The sequence below is a fragment of the Amblyomma maculatum genome, chromosome 7 (genome assembly GCF_055883805.1).
Source record: "Amblyomma maculatum isolate TAMU_Amacu chromosome 7, ASM5588380v1, whole genome shotgun sequence".
NCBI classification, from domain to species: Eukaryota; Metazoa; Arthropoda; class Arachnida; order Ixodida; family Ixodidae; genus Amblyomma; species Amblyomma maculatum.
The window spans coordinates 2,588,352-2,611,635 of NC_139350.1; the positions used below are offsets into that span (position 1 = coordinate 2,588,352).

A 23,284-nucleotide genomic window follows, 5' to 3' on the forward strand; every position below is an offset into this window, starting at 1 on the left:
TCTGCAATTGGGGAATGCGACTCAAGGCATACTGTAGACAAGTCTCTAGGCAAAGATACTAAAAAGCAACTCGAAATGCAGTACACTCACTCGATGGGACGATGATGGTGATCGCTAAAGCGCATGCCGATAGCTATGTCTGCCGCTCTGTCCATGCACTTTTGCAGTGAGCTTGTGCTTTCGTAGCTTACTTCGTGTAGAGTGTTAATCATAAATCTTCATTCATGAGAACGTTAGTGATGTCAGCGTAATTGACTATTCGAAAGCATCTGAAACTTCCCCAGAACGGTGCCTTTCGTGTGCATTCACTTGTGGACAGAGGCCACAGCGAATGGTGGGTGTTCAGTGAGTAGATGATAGAAATGCTACTTGAATACTAAATGTACAACTTATATCTCCTTTTTGCAAATCTCTTTTTATTTCTGGAAAGCTGAGTGCTTTCTCTCCCAACTGAGAAACAGAGTAGTGCTCAGTGGTTTTTCTTGTCTATGTAAAACTGAGCAAACTAGTGTCAGCGTGCATCATATTGAAACAATTACAGTCGAATCCGGTTATATCGAACCCGGTTATATCAAATTGTGGTTATATCGAACTCACGGAATATCCCCTTGAAAATCCCATGAAAGCCGCGTCATATATCGAACTCAATTTCAGCGGTCGTTCGATATATAGAACTCCACACCACGCACTGGAAAGTGTGCCTTCCCCAAAGACGGTCGCATAACCCTTGGCCGTTTGCCGCGTGACGTTTTCAAGCCACGCGCGGAAGGAATGAGGGGACAGATCGGCGACGGCTGGTCTGGGCAGCGCCGCGCCCATTCCCCAAAGGCGCGCGCGTATCTGCAGTTATCCTTTCCCGCGCGCCAGTACACGAAGTTTGCAAGACATGTGCGTGGGTGTGCCCATTCTTTTGCCGAGCTATCTCTTTGCTTCAGCACGAGTTTACGCATGTGTCAAGCCAGCTCAGCCCGTTTTCAGGCAGACGTCGGACGCAAATTTCTCCAGCGTGTGTTGCGAACACTGCGCGCTGCGGCTGACGTGGCTATGGCGCCTGCGGACGTTAAGCGGCAGATCTCTCCCTCTCTCTTTGTGTGTGTGTGTTTTTTTTCTTTTTTTTTTTGCGAGAGTCATCCATTCTTATCGCTTAGCGGTACGCGGGGCGTAGCGTAAGATATGGCCGGCTGCGGACATTAAAAAGCAGCAGGTTTTTCTTTTTTGGGGGGGGGAGTCGTTTATCCTTACACGTATGAATCAACGAAAGCACGTGGTCAGCTGCGATCATGACGCCCGCCCCAAGCGCGGCGTGATAAATAGAACCAGGCTTGTGCAATCAAGCCATCACGGGCACTCTGCCAAGTTCGCTCCCCGCCACCGCAGGAGCTATCAAAAGATAAATGCGTCGCCCTGCGCTATTATTGCTGTGCAGCATCTTGGCACGCTGCCAAGAAGTGAGCTGTTGATGAGACGACCGAAACTGAGTGGCACATGCCATCGACATGCAGCGAAAACGCTCGCGATTTCTGCCGCGGCGACACCGAAACCTTGTTTCGAGCTGCCGCGGTGGCCCGAGCGACGAGAGGGACGCAGTTCCAACAAGTTGGAAAGTTTTCGCTCTGTCGCTGTCGCTCGTGGCTGAGATCGCTCAATCGCTTGCATGCGAGTGAGCTGGCCTTAACGGTTTTTTTTTTCTTTTTCCAAATTCTCGTGTGCAAAAGTGAAGGGTGGGTTCATTATGCGAATGGATTGATTACGCCACAAATACAATATCGTTGTTTCGCTTCGTAAGTGCCGTCACAAGCCGATTTCTGTATATCGAATTATCTATATATCGAACTATTTCGCGATCCCCTTCGAGTTCGATATATCCGGGTTCGACTGTATATACATGGTGCATTGTTTTCATTTATAAGCTATCACTGGATGCTTCATAAATACAGTAGAACCCCGTTCATACGTTTTTCACCGATCCGAGAAAAAAAAACGTTACAGCCGGGAAAACCCAACAATGAGGAAGGCTCCGAAAAGGAACGAGAACGGTGCAGCTTTCACTTCAAACAGTGTATTTCCGCAAAGTGACGTTAGGACTTAAAAAAATCAAGAATAGTGGACTGCCGTTTCTTTCGCTCGCTAGAAAACACCAGGCGCTTCTCAATAGCCTGGAAAGCCGCATTGCTGTCCACGTCACTTTGAGGTGTGACATACCTACGGAGGAGGTCCAGAGCCGCGACCGCTTCTCCAAAGCTCGGATCTGACAAATCCTCGGAATCGTGTGGCTCGAGCTCGTCATCACAATCTGCGGCTTCACTTGCAACCGAGCTCGCAACAATATCACCGATACTCTGGCACTCTGATGTCACGACGGCAGCATCCACTGCGACGTAGTCGTCATGTGAGTCCCGTGGCACCCAACGCATCCATCGCCTCAGTGAGCTCTTGATCGCAAGAGGCTGCTTCCGACTCCCCAGCGTCTGTGCCAGGAAATTCCCCTTTGCTGTCCGTGCGAAAGCCACACTGCGCGAAGCAGTGCTGTGCAGTTGATGCGGCCACTGCAGCCCACGCTGAAGTGACATAGTGCATAGCGTAAAGCACCGAAATGGTCGTAGGCTGCTGTCCACGATCAATATGCGCAAGACAGTGCTTCACAACACACTTCCGGTAGGAATGCCTCAGGTTCTTTCTGACGCCGGCATCCAGCGGCTGCAGATGGCTTGTAGTGTTCGGTGGGAAAAACACAAGCTTGACGTTCCGAAGAAACTCCGGGTCTCTTGGGTGGGCAGCACAATTGTCTAGAAAAAGGAGAACACTCCTGCACTGGGATCCCATCTTGCTGTCGAAGTAGCGAAAAAATTCTTCGAACAACGAACACGTCATCCACGTGACTGTTACTTCTGTAGTGACAAGGCAACCGGCGAGTGTTCTTCAAGCACCGCGGGTTCCAATACAGTCAAATCTCGATATAACGAATCCCGCGGGACCGCGAAAAATCATTCGTTATTTTGAAATATCGTTGTAATGAAAAATCTGCGATTATAAGCTAGTGGTCAAACCTAGGTATGAAAATGACGTACCTTGGCAGTAGGCACGTGTGTAGACAAGCAAAACCTCAAGTGAAAAGGTTGCACTAACTCCAAAGCTGATTTATTTGAAGAAATTCATTATTTTCTTCTGCCGCGTGCAGCAAACACGACCGCGCACTACATTACACCACTACAGCACATACACCTTCCGCTTTCCAGAATACCTCATCGCGTGCGTGATTGCACTGAGCGATAAAAGTACGGACTTTGTCCATGTGAGAAAAAAAACACACACACATCGGAGTTTTTTATGACCCCATCTTCAATGCTCCCTGAGCTTTGAAAATCTTGTCTCGGTCTTTCATAATGATCGCGGCAGTCGATGGGGCAATGCTAGCTGTCTGTAGAGGCCGAATCGCTTTTTCCCTGCGTCGATTTCTTGCAGTGAAAGCAGCTGCGTTCATATCTTCTTGGCACTTCGCTGGCTAATATCATCGCAAATTTCGCACAAACTTCGCAATAAGATAATCAGCGGCAAAAAAAAAAAAAAAAAAAAATAGCGTCCCGCTCGTGCGAACGCACGAACGACCGAGTCGCGTACGGCACACAACACAGGAAGAAAAAAAATGCAGGCAGCTAGGCCTGCTGGCTACTGCGTAATAAACCATAGCTTCATGGTGGCGCTAGGAGCTGGTCCTAGATGTCCTGATGATGATAGCTACAGCCCACGGACCATACACACAGAAACGGCGGTTTCTGTTTCGTTTCACGCGAGAGTTGCAAGCTGCGGTGCTGTTAATTTTGGCCAAATTAGTAATACTGATGTTCCAAAATTATAGAACAAGAAATAAAATATGTTCGTTATTCTGAAATATACGCTATTTTGAAATTCGTAATTCTGAAATAGTTTTACATTGAAAACATGGCAAATCTGCCGGGGATTCTTAAAAAATTCGTTAACTTGAAAAGTTCGTTAATGTGGTGTTCGTAGTAACGAGATTTCACTGTATTAGCCGATTACCCATGGTTTTAACTTATCGGAACCATCCATGTTGCAGCAAAGGAGCACCGTCAATCGCTCTTTGCTGTTTTTGCCTCCGTGACACGCTTCTCCTTTCAGGCTTTGGGACTTCGACGGCTGCACCCGAAAAAAAGGTCCGTTTCATCGGCGTTGTAGATGTCACAAGGATAGCCCTCAATTAGTATAGCATATAGTGTGGCCTCTTAATCGTCGACTGTTGCCAAGTTCACACTTGCTGATTCACCGCTTACTGTCTTGTACGCAATGCCGTGCCTCTTCCGGAAACGGTCGATCCAGCCATTCGACGCCGCAAAGTCCGTGATGCCCAGTCTGTCGGCGATGTCCACTGCCTTCTCGCGCAAAAAGCTGCCAATAAAGTTGACGCCGGCAGCGCGAGCTTGCTTGAACCATGTCAGAAGAGCCTCGTCGAGGTCTCCCTACTTGGCCCCACGCGCCTGCTTAGCTTTCGGGCCGAAAAGTGCTGCATTGCCTTCAATCTCGGCATGCTTTGAGACGATGCTGTTAAGCATCGATGGTGGCAGACCAAGGTCTTTGGCAATATTAATTCTTTTCCGCGCTGGCTGCCTGTCGACAGCGTTGAGTGCGTCCAGCTTTTCCTGGAGAGAAAGTGCCTTCCGCTTGCGCGACGCTATCGAAGAACGCCAGATCACGATCGTCGGATACAAAGAACAAGGGTTAGTTCAACTGGTTTACGACCTGCTTTGTCGTGGACTGGTTCGACAGATGGATGGGTGGATGAAGCTGAACCCTTTGAATCGGGCGGTGGCGGTGCACGCCACCTAGCCGACGTTCACGGGGCAGATGGCCATCTAGTGGCGGCCTCTCCAACTCGCGTGCGGCTCCTTGAAATTAGTTCCATAGCCAAGCCTAGCCAAGACTCTTCAAAAGTCAAAATGGTCGTCGGCGCGCGTTGTCTCAGGCGGGTTCGCGGTAACCAGTTGTGACGTATCATGCGGGAACGTTTTCACAGCTACAACGTAACAACGAGGATCCGAATACATTGGATCCTACGGGAGCAATGCCGGGACCGGATGAAAGCGACGTAACAGCCGGGAAAACGCAGCAGTGAGGAACGTAACAACGGTGTTCTACTGAGTTGCATTTTAGACACTTCAGATATTGTCAAATTTGGTCTACATGTGGGCAAAAGAAGCGCATGTTCACAAAAGCCGTGTTTAGGCCCAGATATGAGAAGTCTAAAAAAGACACTGTCGAAACTCCTAAAAAGGTCCCGTAAAATAGATTGTTTTTGTGCTGACAAGGTTTTTTTTTTTTTTTCTTTTGTATTAGTTCTGTGAATGTGAAGCAAGCCTCCAGAAATTAAACGCATAGGCCTTCCGGCTTACACGAGCCTCATTGCGAGCGATGGTGTGGTTAGATGCATCATGCAAAGATAGGTCACATATGTGCCTCTCAGCGCTACCTCGAGTGTTTTAAAATTTTGCTTCCCGCAGAAAAGTGGTAGTTTTTGGGCCTTGCAGGTTCCCACTTAACCGGGCATGTTTGATACTAAAGCGTATAGCATTAAGTTTTAAAGGAAAAAGTTTTTTTCAAACATGGGTTTGTTACAGGAGGGACTTGTGGATGTTATCAACATCAGTATCAACTAGGTGGTCTCGTAGGGCAAGACAAGACTGTGCGGCTGCCGGCAAGTGATTACTCTTCAAAGATGCTGACATCCTGTAGACTGTGGCCTCTAGAACACAGAAGATGTCTTTAGATCAGTGTGCGACTCCCGCAAAACGATGCAGAGAAGAAAGTGGAACCTAAAGGTGGATGCCTGTTGGCATTTCGAGTAAATTTGACACAGTTTCACTGTCCCCGCTTAAATCTCCCGGACCGAAGGTTCCTTCTGTGTTTTTGTTGCTGTAGTAATACAAGAATTTGTCCATAGATGCATCAGACTCTGAGGAAACGAGCTGTTTCTATGAGGCTGCGCTGCTTGATGCCGATGTGATCATGTAAACGATGCACGCGTCACCTGACTCGTCTCTGAGTTCATCATATGACGGAAAAATGAAGCAGTAGCAAAACTCAAAGAACAGTCCTCTCTTACTGCCTGGGTACCTTCTGGGTAGCTCCAGTTGTCCAGGAGCTCAGTGAAAGCGGGAAAGTGTGACATTGAAACCACCGATATGGGGCTGTCATTGGGAAAGGATTGAGCAGTAAAGTCATAGTTGTTTTGATATGTCAAAGAGGAATGATCAAGGTTACTCGAGTCGCCAAAGTACCCAAAGTCAATTTTTCAAGGATAATCGCAGTTTTTCAACATGCGTGAAAAGCTTGAAAAGTGGTGTGTACAAATTACTCTTGAGATTTTAGCATGTTTTAGAAGATGTACAAAAGTCATCACACTCAGAACATGCGATGCTGAATATAAGTTGCCCCCTCAGTTTTCAGTGATGAGCGTCTCTCAACTGATCACCCCAGAAAAACCGTGTAATGATGCTCACTAAGCGAGCACGTGGCACTTTGTTGCAGAGAAACTTGCGATTTCGTTCATGCTACACTGGGCACGGCAGGTGCCTGATGTAGGATGAATATTCATTGCAGTCCATTGTAGTGCGGTGAAACCAACACACGAGCACTAAGTGGCCTGCCTGTCATTGTGAACACTGCATTCCTGGGGCCATTGCACAAGCCACATTTTGTATGGAAGTCAAAGGCCCCATTTACCGAAAATCTAGCGTCAGCAGCTGTCTGCTGACGTTGTGAGCGGAAAATCACGAGCATAGCGCTGACGGAAAACATGGCCGAGACTAACTGGACGTAGGGTTGTCTGACATTACGTTTGACAGGAGCTGCCAGCTCAGGAGAATCTGCCTTGTATTCATTACACGCACGTTCATACGGCTTGGTTAAAGGGGGGTTTACATGTTGATGGTAGCCTACGCTGTCGCGTGATACCCTTGAAGGTGGAGTTTGAGTCCCCCATAATTTTTTTCACCAGCTTTGTGAGGGAGTGTGGAAGGAGTGGCTGTCACGAGCGGTCGTGTTGCGCCCTGCCTAACCGTTAACCCCTTAACCGTTTCGGACGAGCTGGGCTCGTCCTTGCAAAGCAGTCCCCAAACCGTTTTGGATGACTATAGCTCGTCCTCACTGAATAGGTTCTTCCCTTCAGCGTTTCGAACGAGCAGCGCTCGTTTGTGGCTTAGATGGCATTTTGCTCGACAGATGGCAGCACTGACCTCTTAATATCGTTTTTTTCTACCACATAAACGTCTTTTACATATGGCAACATAATAACCGAAATCAGCACTAAAAAAATAAGCAGTTTTGTTAAGAAATTCGTTGATATAACAAAGCAGTGAAGGGGTTAATCGACCACTGATGTCACCCTTCCCGTAAGGAGGTAGCCACCTTACAGTGCTTCATGACATCCTCTTCTATGTGACCAACTCTGGTGTTTGATTTTTTTTTTTTCACTAACAGCAATCATTATCGTAAAACAAGAAAAATTTGATTCCCTTATTTCACTACCTGGTTGACAAATACGCTATATATCTCCTTTTTTTCGCTTTGCATTATTGTGTTTTATGGGGCTGTATTCCTCTTTACCTTCAACCGACTATCTGTTCTAATTTCTGAAATGATTCGAAAATGTTCTATTTGTTACCAATTTTCGTTATCTATATAAGTATTGGCTTTGCACCCAGAAATTTAGCTGAGAAGTGCTGGCTGCAGTTATTCCCAGTAAATTTGCTCTTTTCTGGTCATAGTTGACTGAAGATTTCATCTGTGACATAACTTGTTAGTATTCGAAAAATATTCAGATTAGACAGATTAGAATTTTGCTTTTCACACTGCTGCCTTTTGAAGGATTCAACGGGGCTACGCTAATTTGCGATGCAACGTAGTGATCAAGCAACCACTAGTGGCTTGTGTCAGTGTTCAGGTGCACTTTGTATCCAAACTTTCCATGCATTATGTATTGATGGCTGCACTAATTGGTTATGAATATGCATATCAATGCACCGAAGGAGGCCGCATAACCGGGTCAATGCATTGATGGGAAAAATTGAGCGGCAAAGTGCTGGCCCCATTTAAAGGCCGCACTTATTAGAGCTGAAAAAGAAAGTGCGGCCATTGCACGTGTATATTCGACAGCCGAGCGTAAAAGCTGCTTGTTCTCTCCTTGTGCAGAACTTTGCCAAGTCCATCTTCCCGATCCTGCAGTCTATCAAGATGCGGGAGGAAGGGGTCACCAACAAGCAGCAGGCCCCTGAGACTTCCCAGGCACCCAGGGTAATGTGTGGTTGTACTTACTGCTCCTCTCTTGCTATACTTCTGTAGCAAAAAGAGTATCACCCAAGGAGAACGGACAAGACATGGTCACAGTGGTCCTTCAGATAGTCAATGCATATGTGCAGTACGCTCGAAGCTCGTTACAACCAAATCGGATTTGGCACAAAAATTTGTTCTTTATATCTAATATTTTTCTAAAATTATATGCACAAATTCCTGCAAACAACTCGGCTAGTAAAAGCAAGCAAAAGATGCTGTAGTATGGACAACAGAAAGGTGCACAATCTTTACATTAAAAGCTTGGTGTAAACATGAAATGTCGCATTTCGTTCTGTGTTTGAGAGCAAAATTGAGCGGGCAACTAGGGATGTTGCCCAAGCTCACAAACAGGCGGCACAATTTTGGTCATGTTGCCATCATCTGCGCTCCATAGAGCTTCTCTTTCTGGCTCACAATACTTGCATCATTTTTAGAAATCAGATGACAGTTTTTTGGTCAGTCAGTTTGGGCTCTGTTTCTAGTCTTTGTTGCTGCCCCTTGGATGGCATGGCGTGTGAATGCGCGGGCAATTTAAACACACTTCTGCAGGGGTCAATTCAAGCGATCGAAATATTGTTTGTTTTTTTTCTAATTCCTTTACACATTTTTAGCCACATGATTGCAGAAACCAATTTGTTTAAACGATCAAGCATAAAATTTGGAATTTTTTTGTTCATTCATACAGATAAAACTCTCATTTAAATAAAACCTGGGCCAACCAAACTTTGCTTTTAGCACATCATTTTATTTGATAATTTGTTATACAGTGAAACCTCGTTATAACGAACAGTTAAAAAATCTGAAAATAGTTCGCTCTATTCATTATTTGTAATATAAAAATTCGTAGAAAATACACACAAGAGCAGCAAAATTCAATCGGAGAAGGCAAAGCAAGCAACTCGGAGGGTGCCTACTTCAGTCACGTCCATTTATTTACGTGCAAAGAACTGCGTTATCGTGGCCTGCTTTTTTGTGTTGATCGTGTTCCGTATCATGCCCTGTTCCACAGTTTGCAAACACTCAACAAAGGCAAACCCACTGCTCTCAATAGCACTGCAGTGGCGTCGCGGTAAATGTAATACAGCAAGCGCTTCTTGTGAACTCTGAATGTTCTCATCGTCTGCAGGGTAAGCCTCAGCTTCATCTGCGGGATGTTCAGAAACTTCCACAGCGATTTCAGCGTCTGTCAATACAGCCGTGGTCGCCGCCTACAAAGTCCTCTACAGTCATTGTTGCGGGCATGTCACTAACAAAACTCGAAGAATCGTTCCAGGCTTATCGAGCTCGCGGAGCTCTGCTTCTTCTTCGTCGGGATCGTCCCCATAGTCACTTGATGCACGGGCCTCTGCTGGAACAAAACCTGCGTGCCGAAAGCAGTTGGCAATCGTTTCGTCTTTCACGCTGTTCGATGCCGCTTCAATGCTCCCAGCAAGTTCGTAAGAAGCTTCAAGAGAAGAGTGTCAGTCAGTCTCCTTGTAAACTGCCTTGAAGGCCCTGATTTTATCTTGAGCTTGGTCTTGGTCAGTGCTGCTCTTTTTTTTCACGTTCACCGCCATCACAGCTCTATGCACACCCACGCACCACACTCGACACGACGACCGACGCAGCCTCCGCCGAACGCTACAACGGCCACGCCGCGACGCCGCTGCTAACACTAAAAACGCGAGACACAAAAAACAAAAAGGCAAAAGCAACATTTTATCGCGCCGCTGCCGTCGCTGCCTAAACGGCTTTGTCAGCGATTGTGAGATGCGAACTATTTCTTATGGCCTCCGAGATACCTCCGCGCGCGCAATCAGGCGCGCGGGGGTGATCTCGGAGGCCATGGATTTCTTTGGCTGTCAACTCCCAATGCCGTCGTGGCATTTGTGGTGCTGTCAACGCTTGCGAGGTAGTCCAGAACGTTTGCTGCGCCGCACAACACACATGTAGTGCAACGAAGCCTGCCTCCTGCTATTAAAGTGAGGTAGTGCTTGGCGTCGCGAAGTTCGTAATATTCGTTTTATGCCGAACCGTGTTCGCTATGGGAAATTAAAAATGTGTTTGACAAAATAATTTCGGAAGAGTTCGATATATTCAATAATTCGTTATATGCGTGTTCGTTATATTGAGGTTTGACTTTATCTGTGTTCGTTATGAGATTCAGCTGCTTTTGCATGCTACTACTACTAATACACCTCACTCCACTCCTTTTAATACACTTCATAATCCACCTCATGCTATCACATTCTCAGCATGTAAGCAGTCTTAAGGGGGGACGAGGGTCTTAAAACTAACTTTTTTAGTTATGGCTAGAATCTCACGAAACTTTGCACACAGATGTGGTTTTCTCTCCTGATTTCAAAAATGTAGTTATAATTGAGCTGGTGGTCTTAGATCAAAAGTTATCTAACAAAGTCCAGAGCATACTAATTAGTGAATTTCTTGCGCAGCTTTGATGAACTTTCTCATTGCTTTTCGTTGCTTTTAATTGCATAGATTGATAGCCGAAGTCTTCCCATACCCGATGACATCCTTCGTTTTTCTCAAAAAGGCACGTCATCCTCACATATTATGGTGAGAGTAAAAGGCTGCATTATTTATGAACGCATTAAGCTAATCTCAAATTGACATTTATCCATTGCCTAAACTAAAATATTAAAAATGTCATCGGGTACTTCATTTCTCTCTGAAGAAAATGGTACCAAAGTTATTTGTGTGAACTAAAAAGAAGTTATCAAAACCCTGCGTAAGACTGTAGAGATCGACCAAAAATATGAAACTGAGAAAACGGCATTTGAAGTTTGACCACATATTATAACTTGAACAATCAGTAGCCTCACTGTGATATTTCTCACCAAAAATGTCATGCTCTTCCCATTTCCAAAACTGTCTTTGGATTTGGAATATGTCAACTAAAACTGACCGCCGTATTCACAAACACGCCTTCACTCGAACTTCTACTCCAAGCGGCCCTCGAGGCCTGTTTTTCGTTTCATAAAGCAATCTCCACTCGAATCGCTCCTCCAGTGGCGGAGAAAACTTGAGTTTTCTCGAGAATCTCGAGTCTGCGACGACGCTACCTTGGCCGCTCCTCGAACGCCACTCCGCTTGTAAACATGGCCGACATCGCATCGCTCGCTCGCTGTGTGGAATTCGTTCTACCGGTATACCAAAAGTCTCACGAAAGAAGATACGACAAGGATGCACCGAGCCTTTCTCTAAAGCATCAGCTGAGAGTGACAGTGACCCGGGACTTCTGGCACGCTATCGTTTTACGAATGTGGTCATGGCTAGCCTCCGGCCGTCCCTGCCGCTCACGCCGAACATGGATAACCGTGATCAGCCACCGACGTCTGTGTTGTTTGATCGTCGCATCGTCGCATTGCGCGTGTGTGGCGCGGGCACAAGTCGTCACTGGATAAATGGGTAACATTTTCGGAGCCCACCGAGTGCAGAGTTGAGGCGCGATTTGGCCAAATGGTGAGCTCGCCCGCGGCCGGAGTCGAGCTGCGGCGGCGCACTTTCCGTGGCTCGCTCCGCGTGCTTCCGCAGACGGCGCCGAACTTGTGGGGGAACAGCGTGTTGTATCCAGTAAGCTGGCGAGCACCGGGGGCGCGGTGGGACTGTGCGGACATAAATGGCTTGCCCGTCGCCCGAGGGTACGTAGTACGTCTGCGGACGCGCGGCAGGCGCGGCCTGTCGAGGGAGCGCGCTGGTGTGCTCCTCCTACGGAGGGATATTCGCGGCCGATGAAGAGCATGGCTTTTCAAGCACGTTTTCAATTAGGGCTCCCTACTTGTTTGGAAACCGCACGCGGCATTTTCGTCGGGAGGGTCGAATTCAGCGTGCATAAGCTGCAATGCGCTGCGAAGCAGCACGCATGTTTAGCTCGCCTCCGAGCAGGCCAGAGCCATGCTCGTAGGAGTTCGCGGCTTGTACTTTTGTTTCCTGCGATGTATTTTGACGCCCGGCAATAAAAAAAAAAGCCTGGTAAAAAAGAAGTCGGTCAAGCCTGTCAATAAAAAAAAGGTCTGTCAAAGCCTGGCAATAAAAAAAGGCAAAGCGGCAAAGGCCGAGCGTAGATCTCACTCCAAAAAATAAACCGAAGTATTCACACCATTTCTCGAAGCTTACGTCACCAGCAGCGACTGTTGCCAGATGCGAAAACATTTTCAGCCAGTTTTTACAGCCGCCCTTTTCATCCAGCCCGCAAAACAAGTTACACTATGCTGTTAACGTCGAGGTCGGTTGCGAAAGTTGTTTAGAAGACTTGACATGAAAAACTGAGTATGTTGCACAGTTCAGCACGCAGTTTTCGGGCCAAAAGTTCATCTTAATCTCGTCCCCATATGCCACTTGCGCTGCTCCGAGTGGAGGAGGTATTCTCGAGGAGAACTTGTCGGAGGAAACGCCGAGGGGCGTTCATGAATCCAAATCGGCCCTGGAGTGGAGTAGCGGCTGTATTCTCCGCTCCAAGGAGTGGAGGTGGAGCGTCGAGTCGAGGCGCGTTTGTGAATACGGGCGTGAAGCTATCACCATTACCCATGGCCAAGGTAGTGTATGCCATTAGGAAATCAGCAAAATTTCTTGACATGCAATATTATTTTAATGGCAATTTGAAAAATCTCGATAGAGTGATGTAAGTGTTGGATCACCCCCTGATCTTTTCAATATGACTGCAGTGATGCTAAATTTGTCATTGTCACTCGGTGACAATGTAGAGAAAAAGCACAGTAAAGCTGAGTGCAGTGTCCAGAAACAGCACTGAGAAAAAAGTATTTGCATTTTGAGACCTTTTGCTACACTGCAGCTGTGGTAATATAAATGGAATCGTTGTGAGGCTTTGTTCTTATGAGAAAGGCTATATACTAAACATATAACAGTACCCTCCCCAAATACTGGTAAAAAAGCTTGCCACAAAGTCTAAATATACCGCCACTAGAACCAGCGTGAGAAGCTTCATTTACCACCTCATATGCCTATGGCAGTGCCCCTCAAGGCAAACAAATACTCAAAATAACGATAAAACAGTCTTGCAATATTAATAAACCTGCACAAAGTTTAAGGCTAGAGCACAGCGGCATACTGGAATGACCTAATAAATTGGCTAATGTTCCAGAATGAAACTTTGCTACTTTGCTGTAAAGCGCATGCAGAGCCGCACGCGGGGTCCCTTGCTGGAGCTAAAGCTCGAACTTTCACACCCCTTGAGCGCAGCGACGCGATTATTTGGACAATCTGCAAAAAAAAAGGGGGGGGGGGGGGGGGGAACAAAAAAAAAAACGAAACCGTCCGCGGAGGAGGAACGCGGGCAACGGCGCGATGTCAGGCTCGCCTGTCGTCTGAAGTGACGCGATAAAAAATCAACGAAGTTGTAGCGTCGGTGGGGACCATGAGTATCAGCTGAACAGTTAAATCTATCGATGCTATCTGAACCGCTCGCAAACGATTATATGCCGCCGGACGTGCTGCAGCTAGGTCGAGAACACGCTGCGCGACCCTGGCAGCGCGCCGCCGCACTCGTTCTTCGACGCGCACTCGCTAGGCGCTTCCGTTTTCAATACACTCCTGATATCTACGTCTACCGATCTACGTGTAAAGACCAGCACCGGCTGCGGGAACGACTGATAACGATCGCGAAAGCGCATCATAAACGAGCGAAGCAGCAGCCGCGACGAAGAACGTTAAAAACAAAACAAAAGAAGTGGCAAGTAAGTCGCGCTGGCCAATGAGAAGCGCAAGACGAGGGGCTCACTTCGTGAGCGCGCGCTCCAGCCAATCAGCGGACCAGAAACGGCTTTCGGAAAACCCGCGACGGTGGTCGTTCTGTTTGAGCGACGTCATTTGGAGATGCCGCAAAATGCGCACAAAGAAACAAGCTTCAAAACAAGTCCAAGATGGCGGCGGCCAGCCGGCTGCTTCACCCGCGGCGCGTGCGGGAAGTTTGAACAATTTTCATCCCTTTTTGGCGATTTCGAGTCTCCCGTGGCGTTTTAAAAGTCGATTTTACCGTATTTCCCGACCGAATTCAGTGTTGATATTTTGAAGGCTAGTGCTCAAAGGTACAAACATTCCGAAAATGCGTTTTTCTCAAAATCAATTTTTCGCCCATTTTTGACCAGTTTAAGACCCGCGTCCCCCCTTAAATGTCGTTCGTAATGTTTTCTACTGCACTCGACGTTCTTGGATGATGCTCGGTAATAAACTGGGCAGTTTCATTTTACAAAGACTTCATTTTCTGTACCAAGTATATTTGGTGCAGGCCTAAGTCATTGACGTACTCCAGTCGAACCCGGATATTTCGAATTTTGGTTATATCGAACTCAGTTTCACTGGTCGTTCGACGTATCGAACTCCGCACCACGCATTGGAAAGTGCGCCTTCTCCAAAGACGATCGCTCAGCCTTTTGCCACATGTCATTTTCAAGCCACGCGCAGAAGGAATGAGAGAACACAGTTTGCCGATGGCTGCATAGCGCCCTTTCCTCTTAAGGCGCGCGCATCTGCGGTGATCGCTGCTGCGCTAGCACGTGACGTTTTCAAGCCATGTGCGTGAAGGAACGAGAGGGAACCATTGTAGCCGTGGTATTAGGGAGAGTGGAAAAACACGATAGAGCGATGCGCAAGGGTGTTCCCACTCTTTGCCGAGCTTTATCTCTCCCCTTCCTTTCTCTTTCCCAGTCTTCGTTCGCAGCAGCATGCGCTACGCATGCGCGGACAAACCAGCTCAGCCAAGCTCGGCCATTACCCCTGGGCTCAGCCTGTGGCAGACGCTTTCTCCGGTGTGTGTTGTGCTGAACATGCTTAAGCTACGGTGGCTGCAGACACTAAAAAGCGGCTTCTTTTTTTTTTTTTTTTTTTTTTTTTTTCGCAGCTGACCGAAAGCACACGGTCAGCTGCGAGCATGACACCGACTTTTAGCATTGTTCGCTTCAAATGTTACAGCTATCACGCTTTCCAATGATTTTGTGGCAGTGGACTACATCCGCCCCAAGCGCGGCGTGTTAAATCTAACCAGGCTTGTGCAATCAAGCCATCACAGGCACTCTGCCAAGTTCGCTCCCTGCCACCGCAGGATTTATAAAAGGTATAGTCAAAAGATAAACACGCCGTGACGTCATCGCTCTGCAGATCTTGCCGCGCTGCCATTAAATGAAAGGGGGGACCCGGGTCTTTGCAGCCGAAAATCTGTCAAAAAATCGGATTTTCAATCTTCTCGTTTTCGCGATTCTGAGCTCTTTCCGCAGCTATCTCCGAAGTTTTGTTGAAAAATATCGCCTAATTTGCGTGTTACAGCGTTCCAAAGACGAGAATCTGCGCGTATGGCCCTTTAATCTGAGGTCAAATCGCGCCGAATTTCGATATCCCGCAGTTCGAGAAATACGCGATCCGCAGGCATAATCCTGGTGTCGTTCGAAAGATCGCGATTCAGGCCATTCCTATATCTCGGTTGGTGACCATGAGCGAGCCAACGAAGCGGTAAACAAAGGAATAAAATTGCGTGAAATGCGCCCTGCTATTGGACTCCCACCGCACGTGAGCAAAAGGCGAGCTTTGGATGGCTGGCGGCGTCGACTGCTCGCGGTCCGGCGCCATTTTGAAAAGGTCTCTCCTTTAGCCCTAGTCGGCCTAGCGTCGTTCCCTCATCGTAACCACAACACGAAATGCACAATACTGAGATTCACGCTTCGTTATTAGCCTAAAAAAAAGTAGCAAGAGGAGATAAACGCGCCGGGGACGCTGCATCGCCGCATCTGGTTATCTGCAATCAATGACGAAGCGCCGACGCTCCGCGACGAGTCCGCGATGGCCTGATAACGGCGTAGCATAGCCGGTCGTGCTCAGTGCGATAGCGAGGAGCGGCTTGATCTGCCGTGTACGGAACCATGAGGGTGCAGATGAGCAAATGCAGCTTTCAACGCCGAGATAGATCGCCCTGTGAGGCAGCGCCGCGACCAGCCGCAGCGGCAGTTGCGAAGCAGCGTCCCGCGACACGCGGAAGATTGAGCGGAATCCCAAATCTTGTCGAAATAAACTTTCTTCTGAATGCTACACGGTGCAAGACGAGCAGCGGTAGCTTATCACTAGTTGCAGGCCGACTGCGTTTACTGCATGAACGTGAGAATGGCGATCGCACGCCAGAACTTGGCACCAACTTTTGCGGAGGTCACGATGCAAACGCACTCGTCTTGGTGGCGGCCTTCGGACCATGCGTCCCGTTTGCCGGAAATTTCATTCTTTGAGGGCGAATTATATCGACGGGAAATGATGCATTGGCATCAGGAGCTAGTCAGAACCAACTTTAATGAGTTACTGTTAGTTTGGTGCTTCAAAAATTTATCAACATGTTTTTCCTCAATTTCTCAAAATATTGAGGACGGTACATGTTTGGAGGTGCGATATCTCTGGTTCTACTTGTGATATTGCTGTAATTCCTTTTGCACCAGAAAGGTAAACTCATGTACAGTGCAAAAATATAAATTAATTTGTGGTATTTAATGTGGAAAGTTATTAAAAATTTCATGTTTTCTGGAGTGTCAAGGTGGTTTTTTGTCTCTGAACTTTGACAATCTGTAACTTTGGTTAAAATGAAACCAGGACATTCAATCTTGATTTTTGCATTCTCTGCGTGTTCTAAATTGATTTGATACGTCGGGTTTTATTATAGCTCCTGTAGTTTTACTGACAGCTCACCTAAACAAAGAACATAAAGTGCTCAATATCTTCATAACTAAATGGCTTACATAAAATTAATGTGCATATTTGAAATCAGCACAAAAAGCTGCATAAATGGTGCAACTTTCATCAAAATCTACCAGTAAATAAAAAATATTGTCTTAAGACCAGGGTCCCCCCTTAAATGAGCTGTGGATGCGGCGGTCGAAACAGGGACGCGCCACCTAGCGCTTTATTTTTTTTTTTTTTTTAATTTTTGGCGGCAATAGTGGGGGATGGGTTCATTATGCGAGTGGGTTGATTATGCGACAAATAGAGTATCTAGGGTTCATGTGGGTCCTTGAAAAATCCTTGAATTTGGATGAAGTGTTTTCAAGGGCCTTGAGAGGCTTGGAATATTCGTGAGGCCCTTGAAAACCCTTGAATTTGGATGTGGTGGGGTAGATGGTCACGGAAAAGCGCTAATATCCTTTAAATTTTTTGTTTTCACAAGTCATTTTGTTGCAGATGACTTTACCGGAAGCCCACCATGAGGCAACGCATGTTTTGTGTGGGTGTGTCAATGTGGGTGTGTCAATGTGGGTGTTAGTGTGGGTGCGATTCGAAGCAGACTAACTCCCATGTCTGCTCGACACCACGCATGACTACTGTAGCCCGGTAACTGCTCCAAGAGCAAGGTTTGGGAGTGAAGTGAAAGGAGACAGTGCAAATGTAGTTCAGTTATGGCACCCAGTGCACCATAATCGTGGGGAGCATACACAGTAGCGACGCAAGTGGTTTACCGGCACATAGCAAGCACGCGTGCGTCGCTGCGCAGGAGTAGCGCAGGCTTCTCTTAAAGCCTTTGCATAAAATTTTCTTCCCACTGTATAAAAAGCAAAGTTATATAGGCTTCAGCATTGCCAACAGCTGCGCTGCCACACGGGAAAGTTTCCTCCATGCGTGCAGCAGAGTTCGAGCACTGCTTGACCGTAGATAGGGGCTGGACACCTTGCTCTCCAGTCTATGCATGCTTTTTTACAATTATTTGGCACGTAGGGGATACTTTGTTCTTGTTACTGGACAGACGACATTCCCCCGCAAATTTGTTGCCCACCGATGTATTGAGAATGTTGCAGTCACGTTGCAGTTGCAGTTGTGGCATGCCAGGCTGTGTCTTTGGTCAGACATCAATAAGTATGTGGAGGAAGCAGTGAAGAAAGAAGTGAATCTTCCAAAAGGCACGGCATTTCAAAACATACTGTCACAGAAGCAGTGGAACTGGTCAAGCAGGTTTACTCACAACTAAGCAAAAGCACCGGCAAGATAAGGCACGGAACCAACTGACGGGCGAGCACCGAGAGCGAAGAAGACGAGCACGTGCCATTCTCCCGAGCTCACCACATGGCGGCGGCAGTACGATAGCATTGCGGCATTGCCCCTCCCGGTGGAAAAGGCATCGTCCCGATGCCGAGTGGCGAGGTCGAGGATAACCGTAGTCGGCGAGGATGCCGCGTTCACATCAAGCAGTTAAAGTAAGCAAAAAAAAACATGTAGCTTGACCTAGCGGGAGTAGAAGGGCTTCATCCTGGCGACATGTACGACTTCCGACTGTGCTTGCCGTCGGTATGAGCGAACAGTTCCTTGCGGGGTCACTTCGTAGGTGATGTCACTGAGTTTGCGTTGTACTTCGTACGGGCCGAAGTAGCGTCGCAGAAGCTTCTCGGAGCGACCCCGCTGGCGAACAGGTGTCCACACCCAAACCTGATCGCCAGGGTTGTAAATTACCTCCCTGAGACGAAGGTTATAACTTCGAGCATCTTTAACTTGCTGTGCCGGGACTCTCAGTCTAGCCAGTTGGCGAGCGGCCTTGGCATGCTGCACCAATTGGTCAGCACCGGCAGTCGATGGGTGGGCAACATCTGGCAGTAGCATTGCGTCCAGCATGGTGACAGCTTCGCGACCGTACACCAAACAAAACGGTGTGAAGCGGGTCGTTTCCTGGACTGCGGTGTTGTACGCAAATGTTGCATACGGTAGTATCTGGTCCTAGTTCTTATGGTCTTCCTCGACATACATAGAAAGCATATCTGCGATGGTCTAATTGAGTCGCTCAGTAAGGCCATTCGTTTGAGGGTGGTAAGCTGTTGTTCTGCGATGACAAGTGCCACTGAGCCGCATCACTTCCTGGGTTAAAGCTGAAGTAAATGCCGTGCCTCTGTCAGTTAAAGATTAAAGATGAAAAAGTTCGCAATATCAGTAGACATGCCTCTGGGAAGAGCTTTCGTCTCACAATAGCGGGTTAGATAATCTGCGGCGACTATAATGTACGGGTTGCCCAGTGATGACTTAGGAAATGGCCCGAGCAAGTCCACACCGACTTGGTGAAAAGGTATTCGCGGAGGAACAGTAGGCTGCAGCAGGTCAGCCGGCTTGACAAGTGGTATCTTCCGACGTTGGCAATCACAGCACGTCCTAACATAGCACTGAACCATAGCGGCAAGCTTGGGCCAGTAGTACTTCTGTCGTACTCGTGCCAAGGTGCGAGAAAAACCAAAATGTCCGGCAGAAAGCTCGTCGTGGCATGCCTGCAAAACGTCGGTACGGAGCGGCGCTGGGACAACCAGCAGATACTGAATGTCTGTGGAAGCGTAGTTTTTCTTGTAGAGGACGCCGTCACGCAAGCAGAACGACGACAGGCCACGTATGAAAAGGCGAGGCGGCGATGAGGCGGTTCCTTCGAGGTAATCTGTGAGGAGCCGCAGTTCGGTGTCGTCTTGCTACTGTTGAGCAAGATTTGGCGTCGAGAGAGCGCCGAGAATAACGGAGTCATCTGTTTCAATTGAACACGGGATAGGGTCTCGGGATAGGCAGTCAGCGTCACTGTGTTTCTTGCCGGACTTGTACACAATAGTGACGTCGAACTCCTGTAAGGGGAGACTCCAGCGGGCTAACTGGCCTGAAGGATCTTTAAGGTTCGCTAACCAACAGAGTGAGTGGTGGTAGCTGACCACTCTAAACGGCCGACCGTACGAATACAGCTGAAATTTTGTTACTGCCCACACAACTGCAAGGCACTCCTTTTCGGTAGTAGAATAATTCGCTTCGGAACGAGACAGGGTGCGGCTGGCGTAAGCAATCGCCCGCTCAACGCCTTCGTGCCACTGAACGAGAACTGCACCGAGGCCAACGTTACTGGCGTCTGTATGCAATTCTGTGTCAGCCTCCTCGTCGAAGTGACCAAGTACGGGTGTTGTTTGAAGGCGCTTGCGAAGCTCCTCGAAGGCCCTTTGCTGCTCGTCGGCTCAGATGAAAGGCTGGTCGTCCTTTGTGAGACGAGTCAGTAGTTCCGCTATTCGGGAGAAGTCGTGCACAAATCTCCTGTAATATGCACAGAGGCCCAAAAATCGAGGCACGGAACTTTTATCAGTGGGGGTCGGGAAAGCAGCTACGGCAGCCGTCTTCTCTGGATCAGGGCTAATTACCCCAGCACTCACGATGTGACCCAGAAACTTGAGCTCTGGGAATGCAAAGTGGCATTTTTCTGGTTTTAGTGAGAGTCCGGCCCCGCGGATGGCATTTAGCACGGCCGTCAATCGTTTGAGGTGCTCCTCATAGGTCGCAGAGAAAATGACAACGTCAAGGTAGATGAGGCACGTCTGCCATTTCAGGCCAGCTAGGACGGTGTCCATCATTCTTTGAAAGGTTGCGGGAGTGAAACACAAACTGAAGGGAAGCACCTTAAATTCGTACAGTTCATCAGGAGTAATGAATGCGGTCTTCTCTCGATCATGTTCATCGACTTCGATCTGCCAGTACAAACTGCGTAGATCGAGCTATGAAAAGTATCGGGCGTGGCGGAGTCGGTCAAACGAGTCATCGATTCGAGGCAATGGGGAGACGTGCTTTTTTGTAATTTTGTTAAGCCTCCTATAGTTGACGCAGAATCTGAGTGCTCCGTTCTTTTTAGCCACCAGCACAACTGGTGAGGCCCATGGACCTGTGAACGGCTGGATTACATCATCGCGGAGCATTTCATCAACCTGCGCCCGAATAGCCTCTCGTTCTTCCGCCGATACTCGGTAGAGGTGTTGGCGGACAGGGCACTCGGTGGGATCAACTATAATTCGATGTTTGGTTACTGACGTCTGTTTCACTTTGGAAGTGACTGCAAAGCAGTCACGGTAAATGTCCAGAATTGCTTGAAGGTGGCGTTTCTGGGTAAGAGACAAAGCAGGATTCACGTCAGTTTGAACAGTATGTCCAGTGCTCTCGGGAGGGCTCTCGTTGGCCAGCAAAAGGGCGCTATGGGCGGATGGCGCACTGACTTCGTCGAAATAAGCGATAGCTGTACCTTGCGGTAAATGGCGGTATTCGGCACTAAAGTTCGTTAAAATTTCAGTTCGTTTATTTCTCAAGGCAAAGACCCCCCGAGCGACGCAGACTTATAGGCTCAACGATAAATTCACGTTCGTTTCCGCGAGGCCTTGAAAGGCGGGGGGGTTGTCGCACTGCACTGTAACAAACAAGCTGGTGCGTGGAGGTAGAGTGACATGGTCGTCGCACACTCGGAAAACTGGCCTGCCTGTGTAGTCGTCGCAGTGCTGTGTGTACTTGTCGGAAATAGCACGGTGAGTGGAAAAAGTCACCATGAAGTCGCGGAGGTCAATGATTGCGTCGTTTTCTCTAAGAAAATCAAGGCCGAGAATCAGGTCCTTGGAGCACTGCTAGCACAACAAAGCAACACGAGAAAGTTACGTGGTGAATCTCGACGCGAGCGGCGCACACTCCGAGTGGCGTTACCACATGCCCTCCGGCTGTCCTTATCGGGGCTCCGTGCCAAGGAGTCGGGACTTTTCGCAGAATGGTAGCAAGGCCATGAGTCATAACGCAAAAATCAGCGCTGGTATCTACAAGGGCAGTCATGTTGTGGTTATCAACGACGATCGGTATCTCGGCGAAATGTAGCTCACCGTCGACAAAGTGCGACGTGTCAGGGATCGTCGGGCTGACGGGTCGTTCGTTGCGTCAAATTGCGGCGTCGAAGGTAAGCTTCTGAGGTCGTTGGACTCGTTCATCGTGCGGTGCGTTGATTGGGGTCGTCGGAGGAAAGCTTCGGCGATCGTCGAAAAGTGGTCGGACTGTTGGTCGGAGTGAAGGGTCGGAGGTTGGTCTGTGTGATCAAATCGGTGAGTGGAGGATGTTGGTCGTAGTGTTCATCGACGGCGGCTCTACCCCCGAGGGTCGTCGTCTTCAGTTTTCCCAGCGCGGACTTGGGGACTGCCTGAAGGAAGAACGGTGGCTGGAGGAAAACTGTCTCTGCGATGGTGACCTGGACTGGCGTCGCTGGAGGGACGCAGGTGGGACATTGTCGCTGAGGTATTGGTCGATGTCCCGATGTCTTTTGCCAGAGCGCGGCCGAGGGGCATCAGGGGGAAATCCGCACAAGCCCATCCGACGGTACGGCCAGTGGCGCAGAGCGTGACCGGCTTCGTTGCAGTGAAAGCACAAAGGCAGATTTTTCGGCGTGTGCTTTGCGAACGGGTGGTCGAGCTTCAGGCACACCAGTCGAAACTGGGGTGGAGGACGAGTGGGAGGAGCAGGGTTGCAGGGTGCCGATGGTTCAGGCGCAGGGGTACGCAACACGTCGCTGTACATCATGATGTGTGGCGCAGGCGGCTGGGTTGATGGTACTGATGGCACTGCTTGGCAGAGCTCTTTGCGCACAATATCTGAGATGCCCCCAACACGTGGATGTTGCTCGAGAAAGGGCAGCTTTTGCAGCTCTTCGCGCACGATGCTTCAGATAAGTTCGCAAAGGGCTTCACTGTCGTTTCCGGCCATTGGCAAGCGGAAGTCTACGGCAGCGATGTTTGCAGCGCGATCAAAATGTACAGATCGCTGATTCAAGGCACGCTCGATGCTTGTTGCTTCTTTCGTAAAATCAGCCACCGTGCGTGGAGGGTCACGTACAAGGCCAACGAACAGCTGCTCCTTAACGCCTTGCATAAGGTGGCGTACCTTCTTTACCTCCGACGTGGACGGATCCGCCCGGTTTAAAAGACGAGTCATTTCTTCTACAAACATGGCGACGCTTTCATTAGGCCACTGTGCTCAGTACTGTAGAGCGAGTTCGGCCATCTCTTTTCTTGCATCGTTGCCAAATGTTCCGATCAGCTGCCGCCGGAAATCCTGCCAGGTGGTAATGGTAGCCTCATGGTTTTCTAACCACATCTAGGCGGCATCCTCTAGTGCGAAATAAACATTCTGCAATTTCCGCTCCTTGTCCCATGCATTAAACACA

General features: G+C 48.5%; 1 protein-coding gene across 1 annotated transcript in view; it reads left to right on the top strand.

The window, feature by feature from the left end:
• Nucleotides 1–23,284, top strand: part of hyx (cell division cycle 73 hyrax) — a 118,534-nt gene that overhangs the window by 23,454 nt on the left and 71,796 nt on the right. The window contains exon 8 of the mRNA XM_084608873.1: nucleotides 8,203–8,304. Within this exon, the coding sequence (XP_084464999.1) occupies nucleotides 8,203–8,304 (102 nt within the window). The remainder of the gene's footprint in view (nucleotides 1–8,202; nucleotides 8,305–23,284) is intronic.